At 41.2% G+C, this 16,257-nt stretch overlaps 1 protein-coding gene and 1 long non-coding RNA gene across 3 annotated transcripts; one reads left to right on the top strand and one right to left on the bottom strand.

Moving 5' to 3' along the window:
* Window positions 1-560: 560 nt before the first annotated feature.
* Window positions 561-1,845, bottom strand: LOC122495618. 2 transcript variants are annotated; one of them, XR_006300512.1, is made up of 2 exons: window positions 1,736-1,845; window positions 561-844 (listed from the first exon to the last, which is right to left on the bottom strand). It is a non-coding gene; the product is annotated as an uncharacterized LOC122495618 (long non-coding RNA). The 2 variants fall into 2 exon arrangements; XR_006300511.1 differs by lacking the exon at window positions 1,736-1,845 and adding an exon at window positions 1,430-1,721.
* Window positions 1,846-3,128: 1,283 nt separating this feature from the next.
* On the top strand, window positions 3,129-15,582 carry CCNE2 (cyclin E2). The gene is made up of 12 exons (XM_043601408.1): window positions 3,129-3,196; window positions 4,144-4,183; window positions 4,279-4,381; window positions 4,461-4,514; window positions 5,452-5,603; window positions 6,932-7,067; window positions 9,473-9,619; window positions 10,824-10,919; window positions 12,182-12,316; window positions 13,879-13,990; window positions 14,468-14,625; window positions 15,000-15,582. Exons 2-12 carry the CDS (start codon window positions 4,170-4,172, stop codon window positions 15,111-15,113), a joined length of 1,221 nt encoding a protein of 406 aa, XP_043457343.1. The 5' UTR covers window positions 3,129-3,196; window positions 4,144-4,169; the 3' UTR covers window positions 15,114-15,582.
* The last annotated feature ends 675 nt before the right edge of the window (window positions 15,583-16,257 follow it).

The following is a 16,257-nucleotide window of genomic DNA, read 5'->3' as shown; positions in this document are numbered from 1 at the left end:
AACTGAAGAGCACAGAGACAGGGATTTGGGAAGGTTTCACAGAAGGAACAGCAAAGAAAGGCATCGAAGCAAGAAATAAGTGGGCTGGGCCTGATTTTTTTAAACCTGTGCTTCTAAAAACCTTTGTTTTCTCCCTGTTTTTTCCTGAAAATGAAAGCACTGTAGAGGCCACTACTTTATTTACTATGGTATTTTAACTTTGCATGAACCATGGGGGAAAATACTTTAGAAAATGCCAAAATTTCTAAGATTATTACATGTATGTATGAAAGAATTTCATATACTTCAAAGTGAATTTTAAAACTAGGGTCAGTGGGAAAAGAGGGAGCTAAAGGAATGTGTAAAAATATGAAACAAAGATAACATATTGAAAGATGATGTCTATGGAGCCTGGCTGACTCAGTCAGAAGAGTGTGGGACTCTTGATCTCAGGGTCCTGAGTTCAAGCCCCCCTTGAGTGTAGAGATTAAGTTAATTAATAAAACTAAAAAAAAAAAAAAAAAAAAAAAAAAGATGATGTCTAAAGTAACTACCTAAAAGGACAACTATATGAACAAAACTCTGGGAAACAGCAATTTTATAATTCAGCTTTCTGTGTTATTCAGGATCCTTCAAACTCAATTTCTACAGGTGTAAACGAGTAAGGGAGGTGGACAGGTGAGCAAAGAGCACTGAGCATGTGCTCTGTGACAGTTACATACACAAGAGAGGGTCTCTAATACATTATCAAACGTAACCTTTAAAAAGAGCCTTGAAATGGGTGCCTTCTATCTTTTCCAGAGAAAATCCATGCTCAGAGGAATTCAGTAACTTGCAACAGAGCAGGGCTGGAATCTGGATCCATCTGAAAGGTAAGCTCACGTTCTTTTTAATCCCACTTAACTATTGGTCAGGTACTTGTAACATGGCAGAATTCACCCTGTTGGTTTCCAGACAAAGCAGTCTTGAGATGGCTTCTAATTTCTCCTTTACTATGACTGCACTCTATTCACTTCCTAGTCAAGGGCACTGACCAAAGTACACTTCTAATTACAGTCTTGTTTACAGGTAATATATTAATTAGCCCAGTGTTGAGCATACAATACATACACCAAAGTTAATCCTACAAATATTAATCGATGTACCTAGTTTCCTGTACATTTTATCAAATTCATTCATTTAGGCCACACCAGTTTTCGTATGTCAAGGTAACACACTTGTTGGAAGACCTCCCCTTTCTTACTATCTCTAAGCTTTACACCGAAAGTGTTTTGAGGTGACTGCGAAAGGGAGGCAACTCCTCCTCTAACGAGAGCGCCATCAGAAGCATTATAAATGGTTATCAAGCTTCTGGGCACTGACAAGATTCTGGGCCTCTCCTAATTCTATGGCACCTGAGGCAAGAAAGACTCTATTTCCTCAGGCATAAAGACGGGAGAAAAAGAATTACTTTGCCGGGGTCCCAAGGCTGTCGCAAGAGTAAGAACCCAAAAGGAAAGCGTGAAAAAGAGTTGGCCTTGCGGGCCCAAAACCGCGCAGAGCAGCCGTTATTTCCAGGCTCCGCCGAACAGGCGGAGCGGCACAAAGGGCGCGGGGCGGGGGTGCGGGAGGGGTCCCGGGTCGGTCCCGGCCGCCGCCTCCTGGTGCATCTCGGGAAGGGCTCCCGCCTGGGCCGCGCCGCAGCGCCAGCCTCGGCACCTGGGTCTCCCCGGCCCTACCCCGGCGGCTCGCGCCGGGCCAGGGCAAAGCACCCAACCTGGTCGCTCAGCGTCTGGCCCGAGCTGCCGCGAGTTCCAGGGAGCCTGCGCTCGGCTCCTCCACCGCGGGGGTCTTTGTTCCCGTAAGGCGTCCCCGCCCCACTGCTCCCGCCGCAAAACCTGTTTGCGAAGTATCAACGGCATGTCCTGCTGGGAGATGTCCAGTCTTGGGTCGCGATGGAGTGGGGCGGTAATAAGGGCAACGAGGGTTCCCCCAGGTTTAGCCATGGGGGTAGGTGGGAAGAGAACGAAACGCGTCGGGCCCGCCTCCTGCCATTATAGTACGGAGGCGGGCGGCTCCCTCCCGCGCGGGCAACTCGCGCGGGCTCCGCAGGGCGCGCTGGCGGCGGCGGGGCGGGGCCGACCGGGCAGGCGCCGGGCGGGCGCCGGGCGGGCACGTGGTGGGGCAGTTTTCCCGGTCAGACCCCAGAGAGCTGTGGGGCGGAATCCCGCCCCCGGCCCTGCTCTTGAGACACATTTTACTTTTGGGGAACCCCGGAACTGCAGGTCCGGTAGACAGGAAGGGACGGTGAAGCCTAGCGCGAGCGTTTCCTGCGCGCGGGGACTTCGCAGTGGGAATCCGCCTGGCAGAGGCAGGGCGGCGGAGTGCAGAGAGACCCACCCCCGGGAGGCAACCGGGTTGGCGGAGCAGGGAGCGGGAAAACAGGGTTGATACGAACCTCCTCCGTCGGCGGGATGGAGCAAAGTGCAAGACAGACATCCCTGAGTTTGGCTGTCCTGGGGTGCCACGGCTGGCCCCGGTGGTCCCAGACCCGACGGGCGGCGCGGAGACACACGTGGCTAGCCGTGCGCCCGGCTGTGTTTACATTCTGCAGCCTCTCCACGTTGTGCTGCCGTCCTCGCCTCCCATTGGCCAGTTCGGCAGCCAAAGTGGCGCTCCTCCCTCAGGGGCGGGTCCTCCTGGTCCCGGCGTCTCATCCGCAATAACCGGGTTCCTTGAGCACTTAGCGGGACAGCCCCAGAGCACCACAGGATGGCCACTTCCTGGCTACTCTGTGCTCACCCACGTCGCCTCCACCTGGTCGTAAGCCGGGATTGAGCCGCTGCCCGACACCGACGGGATCCGGGAGTTGAGGGCGGTAGGGAACTGGAAACTACTGGCGGGAGACGCGGAAGCAGGGCGGTGGGGAGCCGAACCTTGGAGGAGGGGCCTCTGAGAGACTCCCTCCCGCCGCCAGGCATCGCAGGCAGGTGAAGTGGAGAGCAGGTGAACGCGAACTGAGGGCCTAGGCTAGCGGGCCCTGGCCTCTCCGGGTGGGCGGGCGCGGACTGAGAGCAGGGCGCGGCGCGCGGGCCTGCGGGGCGGGTGCGCGGGAGAGGGGAGCGCGCAGTCCGGAGGTGTCAGTCTGAGGCGCATGCGTGCGGGGCGGGCCCGGCCTGGCCTATATATTGGGTTGGCGCCGGCGCCAGCTGAGAGAGGAGCGGTAGCGGGTCTAGCGGTGAGGAGTTGCTGGGCGTAGGGAGGAGTGAGGGAGGAGAGAAAGCCCCCAGGGCCGATTCTTCCCGCGGGCGGGAGCCTGCGGGAGGAAATATGGGAAGGCTGAGAATTAGGCGGCTGGGGGGTCGGGAGGATGGCTCCCCGCGTTCCGTTCCTGTCAGGATCTTTGGCAGGGGGTCGGGGAGGTGGCGGGGGTGGAGGGCTGCCCGAAGGGGAGGCGAAGGAAAATGCCCTCATTGCAGGGGCTTCTCCCTCCCACCCTCGTTAGAGGAGCTCTACCGCGCGATAGAGGATCGGGGTCTGGGTCCCCTTCGCGGAGAGAAAACCTCCCCGACCAGCCCAGTTTTCCCCTTTCTTTAACTCTCTTTCCTTCGCTCCCAGCCCTTATCTGGAGTCGGGGTCCCAGTGCCCCTCCAAGCGACAGGCAGGGCCCAGTGGGGCTGGGAAGGAGGGAAAGGAGACTGAAGGACGTGACACAAGTCTCAGTTCCCTCCTCCCCCTGCTTCCCCGCCACCGCCGCTCTCCAAATTGGCGCGGAACCGGCTTCTCCACAGCGTTTCGCCTCCACAACCCCCTCTCTCTCCGCTGCTTGTCCAGGATGGAAGGGGGGGACGTGGGGGCGCTGCCCAGGCCCCTCTAGGGGTTACGGGAGAGAGGATGGAGGGCGCAGAAAAGACCCATTTGGGGGACATCTCCCTCCTTGCTGGGGGTGCTTTGTAAATTCTCAAAGACACTCGCGTCCCGACTGTACGTTCAGTTGAGACGCAGGCATGTGTCCAAAATTAATCCCGTGAAGTAACCATTGTAGTGCGTAAGACAGCACGGTGAAATGACTCAGGCCACCTCCTGAAGGACTCAGCTGCAACCCCTGAATGAGCATCTGACTGGCACCTGGGAGAATATGGGTGACAATATATTTGACTCTCATTTTTCCTCTCTCCTCTCCAGAGCTTTCACACACCTGAAAGAAGAGAATGTCAAGACGCAGGTAACATTATTTTGTCTTGTAGATGTGTTTAAAAGTTAGCTGCTGCGTTTGAAACTCTTGACTCATAAAACTTCCTTTTAAAAAATTCACTGTAGTAGCCGTTTACAAGCTAAGCAGCAGCAGCAACCCCAGCCCAGCCAGACGGATTCCCCTCCAGAAGCCCAGATAATTCAGGCCAAGAAGAGAAAAACAGCCCAGGTGAGTTAAGGGGAGAGGGAGGAGAGAAGAACTTCTTTGCTGGGACTTTAGTTTAACAGTGGTCTTTTCTATTTTCCAGGATGTCAAAAAAAGAAAAGAGGAGGTCACCAAGAGACATCAGTATGAGATTAGGGTAATGCAGAACTGGACTGGGGGGGGGGGCGGGGAGTTGGGTGAAACGAATGCAGGACAAATAAAAATTGAATTGCGTTATTGCTGTGCAACAGAAAGATACCTCTGACACTCTTACTCTTAATGACCCGAGGTCAGCAGGAAGGTGCTGATCTTTAGGTGGTTTGTATGTGCCTAAATCCTACTACAGCTGCAGAATAAGTTTGCCTTGAAGCAGCTGGTTCCTCTTTGTAAATCCCTCCCTCTTGGAATCGCCTGGTGCACCAGGGCCCGCCTAATCTGTCCAATGTACTGCTCTTTGTTCCCTCTCTGGCTAGTGGAGGGTCCTAATAGCTGCTCCTTTGGGCATAAATAGGATGTGAAGTCACTGACAGACTGGCACCCAGCCCTTTGCTACCTATTCTGCGTGTGGTACAGAGAACACTAGAGACGTGGTTCTCTTTGAAACCAGCATTGGTTGGGGAAAAGGTCCTTTAAATATTAAAGTAATTGACTTTGGTTGATTCCATTTTTAAGGTTTTGCCTTATAGTACTCTGAAGTATGGGAGCAGGCTTAAAGGGTTGGGGGGTAGGGATAAGGGAGGAGCTTTTTATAAAACAAGGTGCCCTTGCTACTATTGTAAAAAGGGAAGAACTTCAGTTTTTTAATCTTGAAAGTGATGTGACCACAGATGAATTTTTATTCCTCTCCTCCCCCAATGCCGAATGTCTTGTATTTTCAGAATTATATTGTTCTCTAAAACACCCCACCTGTTAAACTGTTTGAAGATCAGTAGGAGCTGTATGGCTTATTTATAAAATGTCAACTAGATTATCAGCAATGTTAACGATGGTGTTTGGGAAGAACTATAGTCGGTTTAGAGATATTAGCTTCTATTTATGAAAGATCCAAGACGAAAAGGTGATTTTCTATTGCACAAATTTTTCTTTAATGACAGAATTGTTGGCCACCTGTATTATCTGGAGGGATCAGTCCTTGTATAATCATTGAAACACCCCACAAAGAAATAGGAACAAGTGACTTCTCCAGATTTACAAATTACAGATTTAAAAATCTTTTTATTAATCCTTCACCTTTGCCTGATTTAAGGTAAGAATATTTTTTTTGAATTTAATGTCAATTAAAATTGTACTAATTTAATATATTGTACTATTTTGAGTCCTATTTTGCCTTCATTATAAAAACATACAAAAATTGCTCTGATATTTATGCATGTATTATTTTGAGAATACTTTGCTGTTCACAAAGGATATGGGTATTTAAAATACTGATTTTTTGAATTTATTTTCATTTCTTTGAATACCGCAAGCCTCATTAGAGGAGCTGAACACCTTTAAAAAATTTTTTTTAACATTTATTTTTGAGACACAGAAGACAGAGCACAAGTGGGGGAGGGGCATGCAGAGACGGGGGAAGACACAGAATCCGAAGCAGGCTTCTGGCTCTGAGCTGTCAGCACAGAGCCTGTCACGGAACTCGAACTCCTGGACTGTGAGATCATGACCTGAACCAAAGTCGGTCGCCTAATTGACCAAGCCACCCAGGCACCCTTTTTTTAAAAAACAACAACAAAAATTTTTGTGATGTTTATTTATTATTGACAGACACAGCATGAGCAGGGGAGGGGTAGGGAGAAGGGGAGACACAGAATCTGAAGTAGGCTCCAGGCTCTGAGCTGTCAGCACAGAGCCTGATGCGGGGCTCAAACTCACAAACTGTGAGATCATGACCTGAGCCGCAGTCAGTCACTTAACCAACTGAGCCACCCAGGTGCCCCCCCCCCCACTAAAAAAAAAACTTTTTTTAACATTTATTTTGAGAGCTTGGAGCGAGACAGAGCATGAGTGGGGGAGGGGAGCTGAACTCCTTTTAAATGGAGTTTAAATGATTTTTCTAAATTAAGATGGAAGCATTTTAACATACGACATTTTCATTTGATGTATCAACCGTATTTACTTCCTACCAAGCTTAGTAAGGTCTATATGTTTTTTAGTTAATGAATATGACTAAGAGGTACAGCTTATACAAAGCACGTAGTGTAGTATTATTTGGCTCTATATGCAAATTAGTGGACTAAGACATTTAAATTTGCCAACCTGCCCCTTCACTATACTCTGCCAGCTACCACCACTTTAGGTGATTCTACTATTGATGATCTGTTTGGAGATGATGAGATTTGTCTCTACTGGGATTATATGCTTAAATATTTAAAATTTCAGTGTTGCTCTGGGGAAAGTACTCTTGAAGTCTAGTCTAAGTTCTTGCTGTATAATTTCAAGCCTCTGTTTTTTCATGCTAAAGAACTGGTTTCTAAAGAGCTCCTTTCAAGTTCTAATTGAAAGTTGGATTTCAGTGTCTGAAAATGTATGTTGTATATTATGTAGGTCACAGTGATTCTTTTCTACCTCTTTCCATAGTTGGGGATGCTCAAATGATGTTTGGCTAAACATGCTAAAAAAAGAGACTAGATACGTTCATGACAAACATTTTGAAGTTCTGCATTCTGACCTGGAACCACAGATGAGGTCAATACTTCTAGACTGGCTTTTAGAGGTATGTTCCATTAATACCTTTGTCTCTGTAGGATGGAAAAATATTTAAGATGTAAATGTGCTTTTCAGGTGCCCTTGGTATATTATTCATGGCCAGCAGCAAATATTTTTGGGGGTCCTTACTGTAGTTGATGGTACCAAAATGGCAAATGTCTACTTTGTGAGAGTAAAATCCTAACACAGCCACTACACCCCATATAACCCAAACCCAATTAGGAATTCCTGGTACCTGTTAGTATTGCTGTGTACCAGGCACTAGGTGCTGAGGATAATCAAGATGAACAGAATATATAATTGACAAAGTTTTACGTTCTGCTATACAAAGTGAAGAACCAGGACTAGGCTTCAGGGCCCTCAGAAGTCCTTTTCTGCATCACCAAAATCCAAATTATGATTTGGGATCTTGATTTCTAAGTCCTAAATAAGGAGGCTTTAAATATCCAGAAGTACCAAGCCCTCTACGCTCAATTGTTTCCCTTTATTATATACTTTTATTCCTTTCAGAAATATACTGTACCATTAATCTAAAGGAATTACAGTGATTTTGAAGTCCCTAAAGATCTATGCCCAAAATGTTCTCTTGTTTAGGCCCATTCCCATTCTTTGGATAATAATTCCAAGAATTTACTTGTGTTGATAACAAACCTATTTGCCTCCAGCCCTTGGATATTTGTTCTGTAGTCTCCCTGTGTTTAAGATAGAAATGAGGCATTCTAAGGGAGAAATACTAGGCTTTTTGGTGCAACAACGCGAGAGTAAATCTCAGAAGCTATCAGAAAAGTTTTTTAAAAAGGACTATAAAATGGTGTTCTTTGCAGTCAGGTTATCTTATCTCTTACTCTGACTGGAAGACAAGATTATATTTCAATCATATGGGTACAAGAAGGTGGTTGGGTTTTGACTTTTGGGAGTACCTAGTGATCATGGAAGCAACCTAAACACAATCATACAGATTTTTAATTTTTTTCCTTTTTGTTACATTGACTTTTTATCCAATCCGAATTGGATTGGACTGTCCAAATTTATTGCTATTTTCCCTTAAATAGGATTATATGCAAAACTGGGTAGAATAAACAGAGTAGAGCATTAAATTCTTTTTCTTAGTATATCTTTTCATCTAGAAACATAAAGATAGGTTAAATGTTACCATAATAGTTTAAAGGAGAAAAATCATCAAGTCTCAATAGGTGTGAAAGACATTTTTTGAAATTCAGTTTCTATTTCTCATTTCAAAATATGTAGTAAACTAAGAGATTTCCTAAACACATTATTAGAACTCATGTATTTCAGGGCTCCTGAGTGGCTCAGTCGGTTATGTATCTGACTCCTAACTTCAGCTCAGGTCATGATCTCATGGTTTGTGAGATTGAGCCCCGCACTGACAGCCTGAAGCCTGCTTGGGATCCCTCTCCCTGCCCCTCCCCTGCTCGTACACGTACGTGCTCCTTCTCAAAATAAATGAACATTAAAAACAACAACAAAACCCTCCTGTATTTCTATCCCTGTTTTCTCATCCTCAAAATGGGGATAATGGTCACTTTCTGGAGTTATTTTGAGAATTTAAAGCTTTGCCTATAATAAGTGTGGAAATGACAGACATTATTTATTATTAAGAACAGTAGTGAAACATTTGGGAAATTCCCAGTACAGTCAGAAACAAGGGATGTGATCAAGACTTTATATGTCACCAATGTTGTTCATCCAGTTTTTGTCTATAAAAATTCTTAGCCAATGCAGTAAAACATGGAAAAAAGAAGTTAAAAAAATTTTAAAGGGAACAGTTATTTTGTCGTTAAAGGTCTGCCTAGAACAGTGAAGACCATCATTTAGGGCTGTTAGAATTAAAAATATAAACTAAGCATGAGAGCTTACCCATTTATCAGCAATAAACAGGAAATTAATAGAAAAGTTTGCTCATAGTCAGTAAAAGTGTAAATGAATCTGGGAATAAAGTCCATGTGGGCAAAAAAATAAAACAATAAAACTAGTAAATGAGGATGGTAATAGATTCTTTTTATCCTATTAGTACATGTTAACATCTGTCTCCCTCCTCACCCTTGCCCAATCTCAGCTTTGGTATCCTAAAAAACAAAGTTGGGCTTAAAATTTCAGGGGCACCTGGGTGGCTCAGTCCATTAAGCCTCTGACTCTGGATTTTGGCTCAGGTCCTGATTTCACACTTTGTGAGTTCGAGCCCTGCATCAGGCTCTGGCGCTGACAACAGAGCCTGCTTGGGATTCTCTCTCTACCCCTCCCCCCCCCCACTCCACTCCTACCCGCTCCCCCCCACCACTAAAATAAACATTTAAAAAAAAAAGTATTCTAAAGACTGGTATGTTAGGATCTAACTTTCTAATTTGAAGAAATTCATCAAATGATGATGTAAATATTTGGATCCTTCTCTAGGTATGTGAAGTATACACACTTCATAGAGAAACATTTTACCTTGCACAAGACTTTTTTGACAGATTTATGTTGACACAAAAGGATATAAATAAAAATATGCTTCAGCTCATTGGAATTACCTCATTATTCATTGCTTCCAAACTTGAGGTAAGTTCTCAAAGTGTATCCACAGATAGATTTACCTTAAACTCTTTTTACATCACATCAATCCCTACAACTTTGGATATGAACTCTAAGATAAGTGGATTTATTTTTCCCCTAAAACATTTTTTGAACATTCTTGATTTGTATGGAGGGATAAATATACTTCCTTTTGTAGTATCTGAGCCTATTCTAAGTGTCTGGTTTAGATTCCGGAAATGTAATGTAGGCAAATAGTCCATGTCTCATTCTGCCAAACAAAATATACCAGTGTGGTCCCAATACATAATTATGGCACTTGGATTCAATAGAATGGTCTTTGAAAACTAACTGACCAATCAAATGAAATAAATAGCTCTGCTGGGTTAGAATAATGGTCTCTATCTGTGTCTGCTGGCGGTGCCAGGATAGAAAGCAACTCTTTTCTTGCCTGAGGTTTTCCTTCACACAATCTCCATCTGGTTTTCTTAAACAATATATTTTGGATTATCATAATTTCTTTTGAGATTTTTGAAACCTTTATCATCTTGAGGGCAGGAGGAGGACTGTGAAACATGCCTTAATTTCCTTGAATTTATTTTTTTCTTCCATATTTTTGTTCTGAGCTTTAAGGGCTATCTCCCAATCCTGCCAAATTTGGTGAATAATTTTATATTTAGTCTACCCTTCTCTGGAATTCAACTGTGTGTTTCAGGTAGCTTTCTAGACTGAAATCTTGATTTTTAGCCTGTTCTCATCTGTAACAGGCCTCTCTTCTACTCTGATCATTCTATTTGTTCTCTGGACTGTTCAGACCGACCTGTCAGCGAAACTGCACAATGTTGACGTACCATACTTTTATACTAGGGTAAAGGAATGATTTTCAGTAGTTTCTAGACCTCATTAAGAGTCTTGTTCTGGTCTGGCCAATATACTACGCAATTTTGCTTAAAACAAGTTTGGCTTCTTATTTTTTTAACTGAAATGGCTGGTTAAAATATTCTAGTTGTTTATTAACTGAAATTCAAGATCAAGCCTATGAAAATAAGTTTCAATGTAGTTGGCTAATTTCACCTCCTACATCTGAGAAACGTATCATTACTAAGATTTAAAATCACTTTACGAAGCTGTCCTTAAAAACAAAGCCTGTTAAGTGGTTTCTGTAGAATTCTTTTTGCTTTAATCTCGGTCTCAACTACACCTAATGTTTTTTTTAAAATCCATTTTAAAGGAAATCTATGCTCCTAAGCTCCAAGAGTTTGCTTATGTCACTGATGGTGCCTGCAGTGAAGAGGATATCTTAAGAATGGAACTTATTATATTAAAGGTATTAAGTGATTCTAGTTGCAGTTTTAGTAACTTAACAGTTAACTACTGAATCTCAAAGAACACACTGTAAGTGGTCAAAACAGACTTCATTCAGCATTAAGATCCAGTTCAAAGAGGTTAATAATGCATCAATATATTGACAATGGTATGGATAAATGGGGGTGGGGGGGGAGAGTTTACTTAACCTGTAGACCATTTTTCTGTGTCTTTCAAGTTTTCTATAATGAGAATATACTGCTTTAAAAGTGATTAAGGTGGGGGCGCCTGGGTGGCGCAGTCGGTTAAGCATCCGACTTCAGCCAGGTCACGATCTCGCGGTCCGTGAGTTCGAGCCCCGCGTCGGGCTCTGGGCTGATGGCTCAGAGCCTGGAGCCTGTTTCTGATTCTGTGTCTCCCTCTCTCTCTGCCCCTCCCCCGTTCATGCTCTCTCTCTGTCCCAAAAATAAATAAAAAACGTTGAAAAAAAAATTAAAAAAAAAAATTTGGACATCATAACTTTGTATACAGGACACACAAGAAAACACAATGACTTTCATTTACTATGTGTTGTAAATTACAAATTTATGTCTTCTAAATTATGCTTACAGTCTGTAAACATTCATATTGATAGCTCTATTAGAATGGGACCTTGCTGGCACGTTGATATTGTTCTAACAGTAAACTTACTCAGATTCAGACGTGAAGCACAGTATGAGGATGTAAAGAGAAGACGGAATTCTCTGCAATACTCTCTTGTTCTTCCCTAATTAGACTGCTTGTAAATGGTAAAGTCCCAAAGCTTCATGAAGAAAAAGATATGATACATTAAGATTTGCCTTTTTTGTTTTGAACTTTTACATTTTGACTGGAGCCATTAAAGATCATGGAAAGAAAAAGTCTAGATCAGTTTTTGGAAGATCTGAATGGAATTTGCTTTGTTCACTGAATATAATTTTAAAATGGCAGTTTCAATAAAGTAGAGAATAGATTTGGAAGACCAGGGGCTGCAAGAAATGAGAAAAGAAGGAATGAATATTAGGCTCAATGAGCTTATTAAGATAGAATAAAAAAGGGAACTAGATTAATAAACTGTAAAATACAAGCAGCTTTACATTTTGAAGTATCTACAAGTACTTTTAATAAAATAAGGTTCAGAATAAAATTCCTAGGAAGAAATAGGCCTAAAGCAGAAAGCTTTTAAAGGACTATTAGTAAATTAGCTATATATTACAGTGTATATATACTTACATTTACTAACAGGTGTTTTCATACTATTAACAGGCTTTAAAATGGGAACTCTGTCCTGTAACAGTCATCTCCTGGCTAAATCTCTTCCTCCAAGTTGATGCTCTTAAAGATGCTCCTAAAGTTCTTCTACCTCAGTATTCTCAGGAAAAGTTCATTCAAATAGCTCAGGTATTTTCACTGCAGATATGCTAATGTTTATTGTAACTGTTTAGTGCATTTACAGTCTTAAATTATACAACAAAAATCGTAATGAATTAAATTCACTCCTTAATTGACTAGAACAAAACTGATGCATAAAATTCTGTTCCCAGTATTTACATTGCTTAATAATTCTAGAGAACAGACTTTAAACTTCCAGTTTAAATGTATTATGAGTACTCTTCATTCTTTAGGGGTTTAGAGTGTTAAATACCTCTTTTTGGTATTTAGCAGCCAGCTGTCTTTAGTATGATAGGAAATTATTCTGTATGATAATCTTATCCTCATATTTGAACACACTGTACCTATTTTATACATTAGAATTAAGATTAGTTATAACATTTTTAAAAAATCTAATTTCAAATTATGCTTTTGTAGGCCAACATAGCAAATGTTCTTTCCTGCTTACTTCTCGTATGTATCTTAAAGGTTGCTGTACTACTATATATAAGTGAGAAAAATCTATGTTCGAATTCTCTGTAGAATATGAAAAGCTTACATAAGGAACTGAAGGAACTGTGGTATTTTGGGTTGGGTTTTAAATAACCTAGGTTGAAATTTAATTTGTATTTTAAATCTAGTAAACACCTTATGAACTAAAACTGAATTAGAATTGATTCATTTTGTAAAACTTTCTAATGAGGGCTTATTTTTTCTGTCAGAATTGCCAGCATCCTAAATTATCATAGGCAGCTATACCTTTTTGATAGAGAACAAAAATTTGATAAGCTAATAATTACTATTTCTACATTGTTTCTTTCTAACTCTTCTCATGTTTCTACCTTCTGGACAATGGGAGCAAACATAATTTGTTTATTCCATGGACAGTATTACCTTAGCCTCTAAAATCTAGCCCTTTTACACAATTCTACTATACTCTTTATTACCTAGATTATATTGCCTTTTAAATAATCTCACTGTTTAGATTACAGTAAAGCAGATACACAGAAAGGAACATGTTTCTAAAGGATCATTCTTAAAATGTATCTTTCCTGACTTAAAATGTTCCAATAATTTCAGTAATCAGAACTAAATTTACAGACCCTTTATGATCTAATCTAGGCTAATCTATGATCTAATCTGTGCCTCTCTACCTACGCCCCTCTCCCTTTTAAAATAAGGAATGAAGGAATTCCTTTGTTCTGAACTAGAGGTTCCAAGGGAAAGTAATATTTCATTTATCTTTGCAAATGCTATTCCCTACACCTAGAATACTCTCTACCTCCCAATCTTCGTGGCTACTGCGTCTTTTAAGATTTAAGCAGCACAGGTCTTCCCCACTCTGGATTAGGTGCCTTTCCTACTGCTACACACCACACTGCATCATAACAATCCTTGTCTATTCACTTCCTGGCTTGAGCCACCACTCTGAAGGAAATTATCTCTGGATCCCTGTAGTTTTAGCAATTCTTGGCACATGGGTCCACATCATAAGTACTCTAAAATTATAGCTGACTGATCTTTAGTAGCAACATTGATTACTCATCCTTTCTCCTCCTAATTACATGTACGTTTGCTTTTTCCTTTGCTAGCTTTTAGATCTGTGTATTCTAGCCATCGACTCATTAGAATTCCAGTACAGAATCCTGGCTGCCGCTGCCTTGTGCCATTTTACCTCTATTGAAGTGGTTAAGAAAGCCTCAGGTAAGGCACTATATTTTGTTATCTTCTTACATGTTCACAAGGGACTATTAATTTATCAACTTTAGCTTCCTATTAAACAGTTTAAAATTTTAATGGAAAACATTAGGTTAACAATTACCTTCTCTTTTGTTAGAAGTCCTTCCTCATCTTCAGTATATATCCATAAACAAAAAATAAGGTCAAATGGAATTTAAATCTGTTTGAAGTCAGTCAGCATGGTCATTGCCCTGCTTTAAGAGTTCTTTGGGTTTTGACAACTTCAGTTTCATATGTAGAAGGTACGGGTTAAGAAGCTCTAAGTCTTTTTCTCCCACAAAATAAGTCACCTTATGAACAGTTATTAGAAGGCCAAAATCCAATTCTAAGAAGTTAAAGCAGATTAGCATTCTCAAATTATCTTTAAAATCGGAAGGACAAGCCAATATATTGACAATTTCTCTTGTAACCTTCACATTTTCCTAACTTTCCTCTATCTAGGTTTGGAATGGGACAACATTTCTGAATGTGTAGACTGGATGGTGCCTTTTGCCAGTGTAGTAAAAAGTACTAGTCCTGTGAAGCTGAAGATTTTTAAGAAGATTTCTATGGAAGACAGACACAATATCCAGACACATACAAATTATCTGGCTATGCTGGTATGTTTCTTGTGGGGCTTTTCATTTTATATCTAGTAAGTTACTGAAACTAATAAGGATACTAGAAATACTTTAGGGCAGTGATACAAGATAGAAAGCTCTAATGGGCACACTGATGTCACAGCAAAATTTGTGGAATGTCTCAAGATTAATGCCAGTAGTCCAAGTAAGAGTTTTTTAAAAATACAGCTACATTCAGTTCAAACTGTTGCACCTCTAGAATAGGACTAGTCATGCTTGCAAAGACATAAAGAGACCATTTCATGAGGTCTAAGTAGTCTCAAATTAATATCCAAGTCTGGTTTGACTTTGTTTTACTCTATCAGTGCTTTACCTTACCTGTTAATCTCTGCATGATTTCTTCACATGTATAGGATGAAGTAAATTATGTAAACACCTTTCAAAAGGGGGGACAGTTGTCACCAGTGTGCAGTGGAGGCATTATGACACCACCGAAGAGCACTGAAAAACCACCAGGAAAATACTAACGAAGGTTAACTAAGCAAACAAGTTGGAATTGACCGTTGGTAGAATTTCCTAGAACTGAACTACTAAAGTTTTCAGGAAAATAGTGCTATGACTGTCCTAGCCAATTCAGAAGTTTCACTGCCATTCTTCGATTTTAAAAAACCACTTAAAATTGGCATTAAGGAAGAAATTCCTACATTAGCTGTTTAAACAGCGGGACTTGTTTACAAAGATGACTTCATTCCCAAGGTGACTGAATAGAAGATAGCCACACTTTATGCCATAATTTTTTTTTTTTTGATCCAGTATTACTGTGTTATCTTGATAAACTAAGAATTTTATCATTGGAGTTTTAGACTAGGTAAGTGCCACCTTAAAGGCGACATTAATACAATACTTTGAATCTAGTTTTTAGATTCTCAAAATTCATATTGTCTTGACTAGTGCAATTTGGTTTTTGAAAATAAAATTTAAACTTGTTTACAAAGATTTAGTTTTGTAATAAGGTGACTAATTTATCTACAGCTGCTGTAGCAAGCTATTATAAAACTTGAATTTTTACAAAAGGTGAACTTTAATCTGTTTATTTCATCTGCCTTGCCATAAAATTTTTTAACCAGTAAGGCTTAAATGAACATGGTGTTTAAACTGTGGTCTAAACAGGGGGAATACCAAAGAACTTTTAAACAAGCTAAATGTGTAGCTCCTACTTTGGGCTTTGACACAGAGGTTGCTTTATAATGACTTTTTGTACATCACAATTTAAGTGAAAAAGTACGCTTTCAACCTATTTATATGAGAAAGTCACTTTACTAACTCCAAGACATCCCTAAGGATTTTTCTTAATTTAGTGTGACTAAGACTTTATTTATGTTTGCAAAACTGTTAAGGTCGTTTTTAAATTCCTACACTGAGTTAAGGACAAAGTGATAAAGCTTAACACTTGGCCTAAACTTCTGTTTTCATAAGGCAGAAAAAGTAGTAAATGTATACTGACTCCTAGATTATTTATTAAAAACAAAACAAAACCCTGACATAAGAACTTGCTGTGTATAGACTAGCTACTTCTACATATTTTAGTTTGTTTTTAATGAAATTTCAACCTCGAAAGTGGGTTTAGTTAGAAAACAAAGCATACCAGATTGCTAGTTTATTCTCTTACTG

The sequence above is a fragment of the Prionailurus bengalensis genome, chromosome F2 (assembly GCF_016509475.1).
Source record: "Prionailurus bengalensis isolate Pbe53 chromosome F2, Fcat_Pben_1.1_paternal_pri, whole genome shotgun sequence".
Classification (NCBI taxonomy): domain Eukaryota; kingdom Metazoa; phylum Chordata; class Mammalia; order Carnivora; family Felidae; genus Prionailurus; species Prionailurus bengalensis.
This window is presented reverse-complemented; position numbering and strand designations above follow the sequence as displayed.

What these genes read in the sequence shown, in the direction of transcription:
- CCNE2 (XM_043601408.1), top strand. An exon ending in GACATCAGTATGAGATTAGG is followed by an intron (nt 4,515 to 5,451) that starts GTAATGCAGAAC and finishes CTTTAATGACAG; the next exon opens with AATTGTTGGCCACCTGTATT. An exon ending in TGGAACTTATTATATTAAAG is followed by an intron (nt 10,920 to 12,181) that starts GTATTAAGTGAT and finishes TACTATTAACAG; the next exon opens with GCTTTAAAATGGGAACTCTG.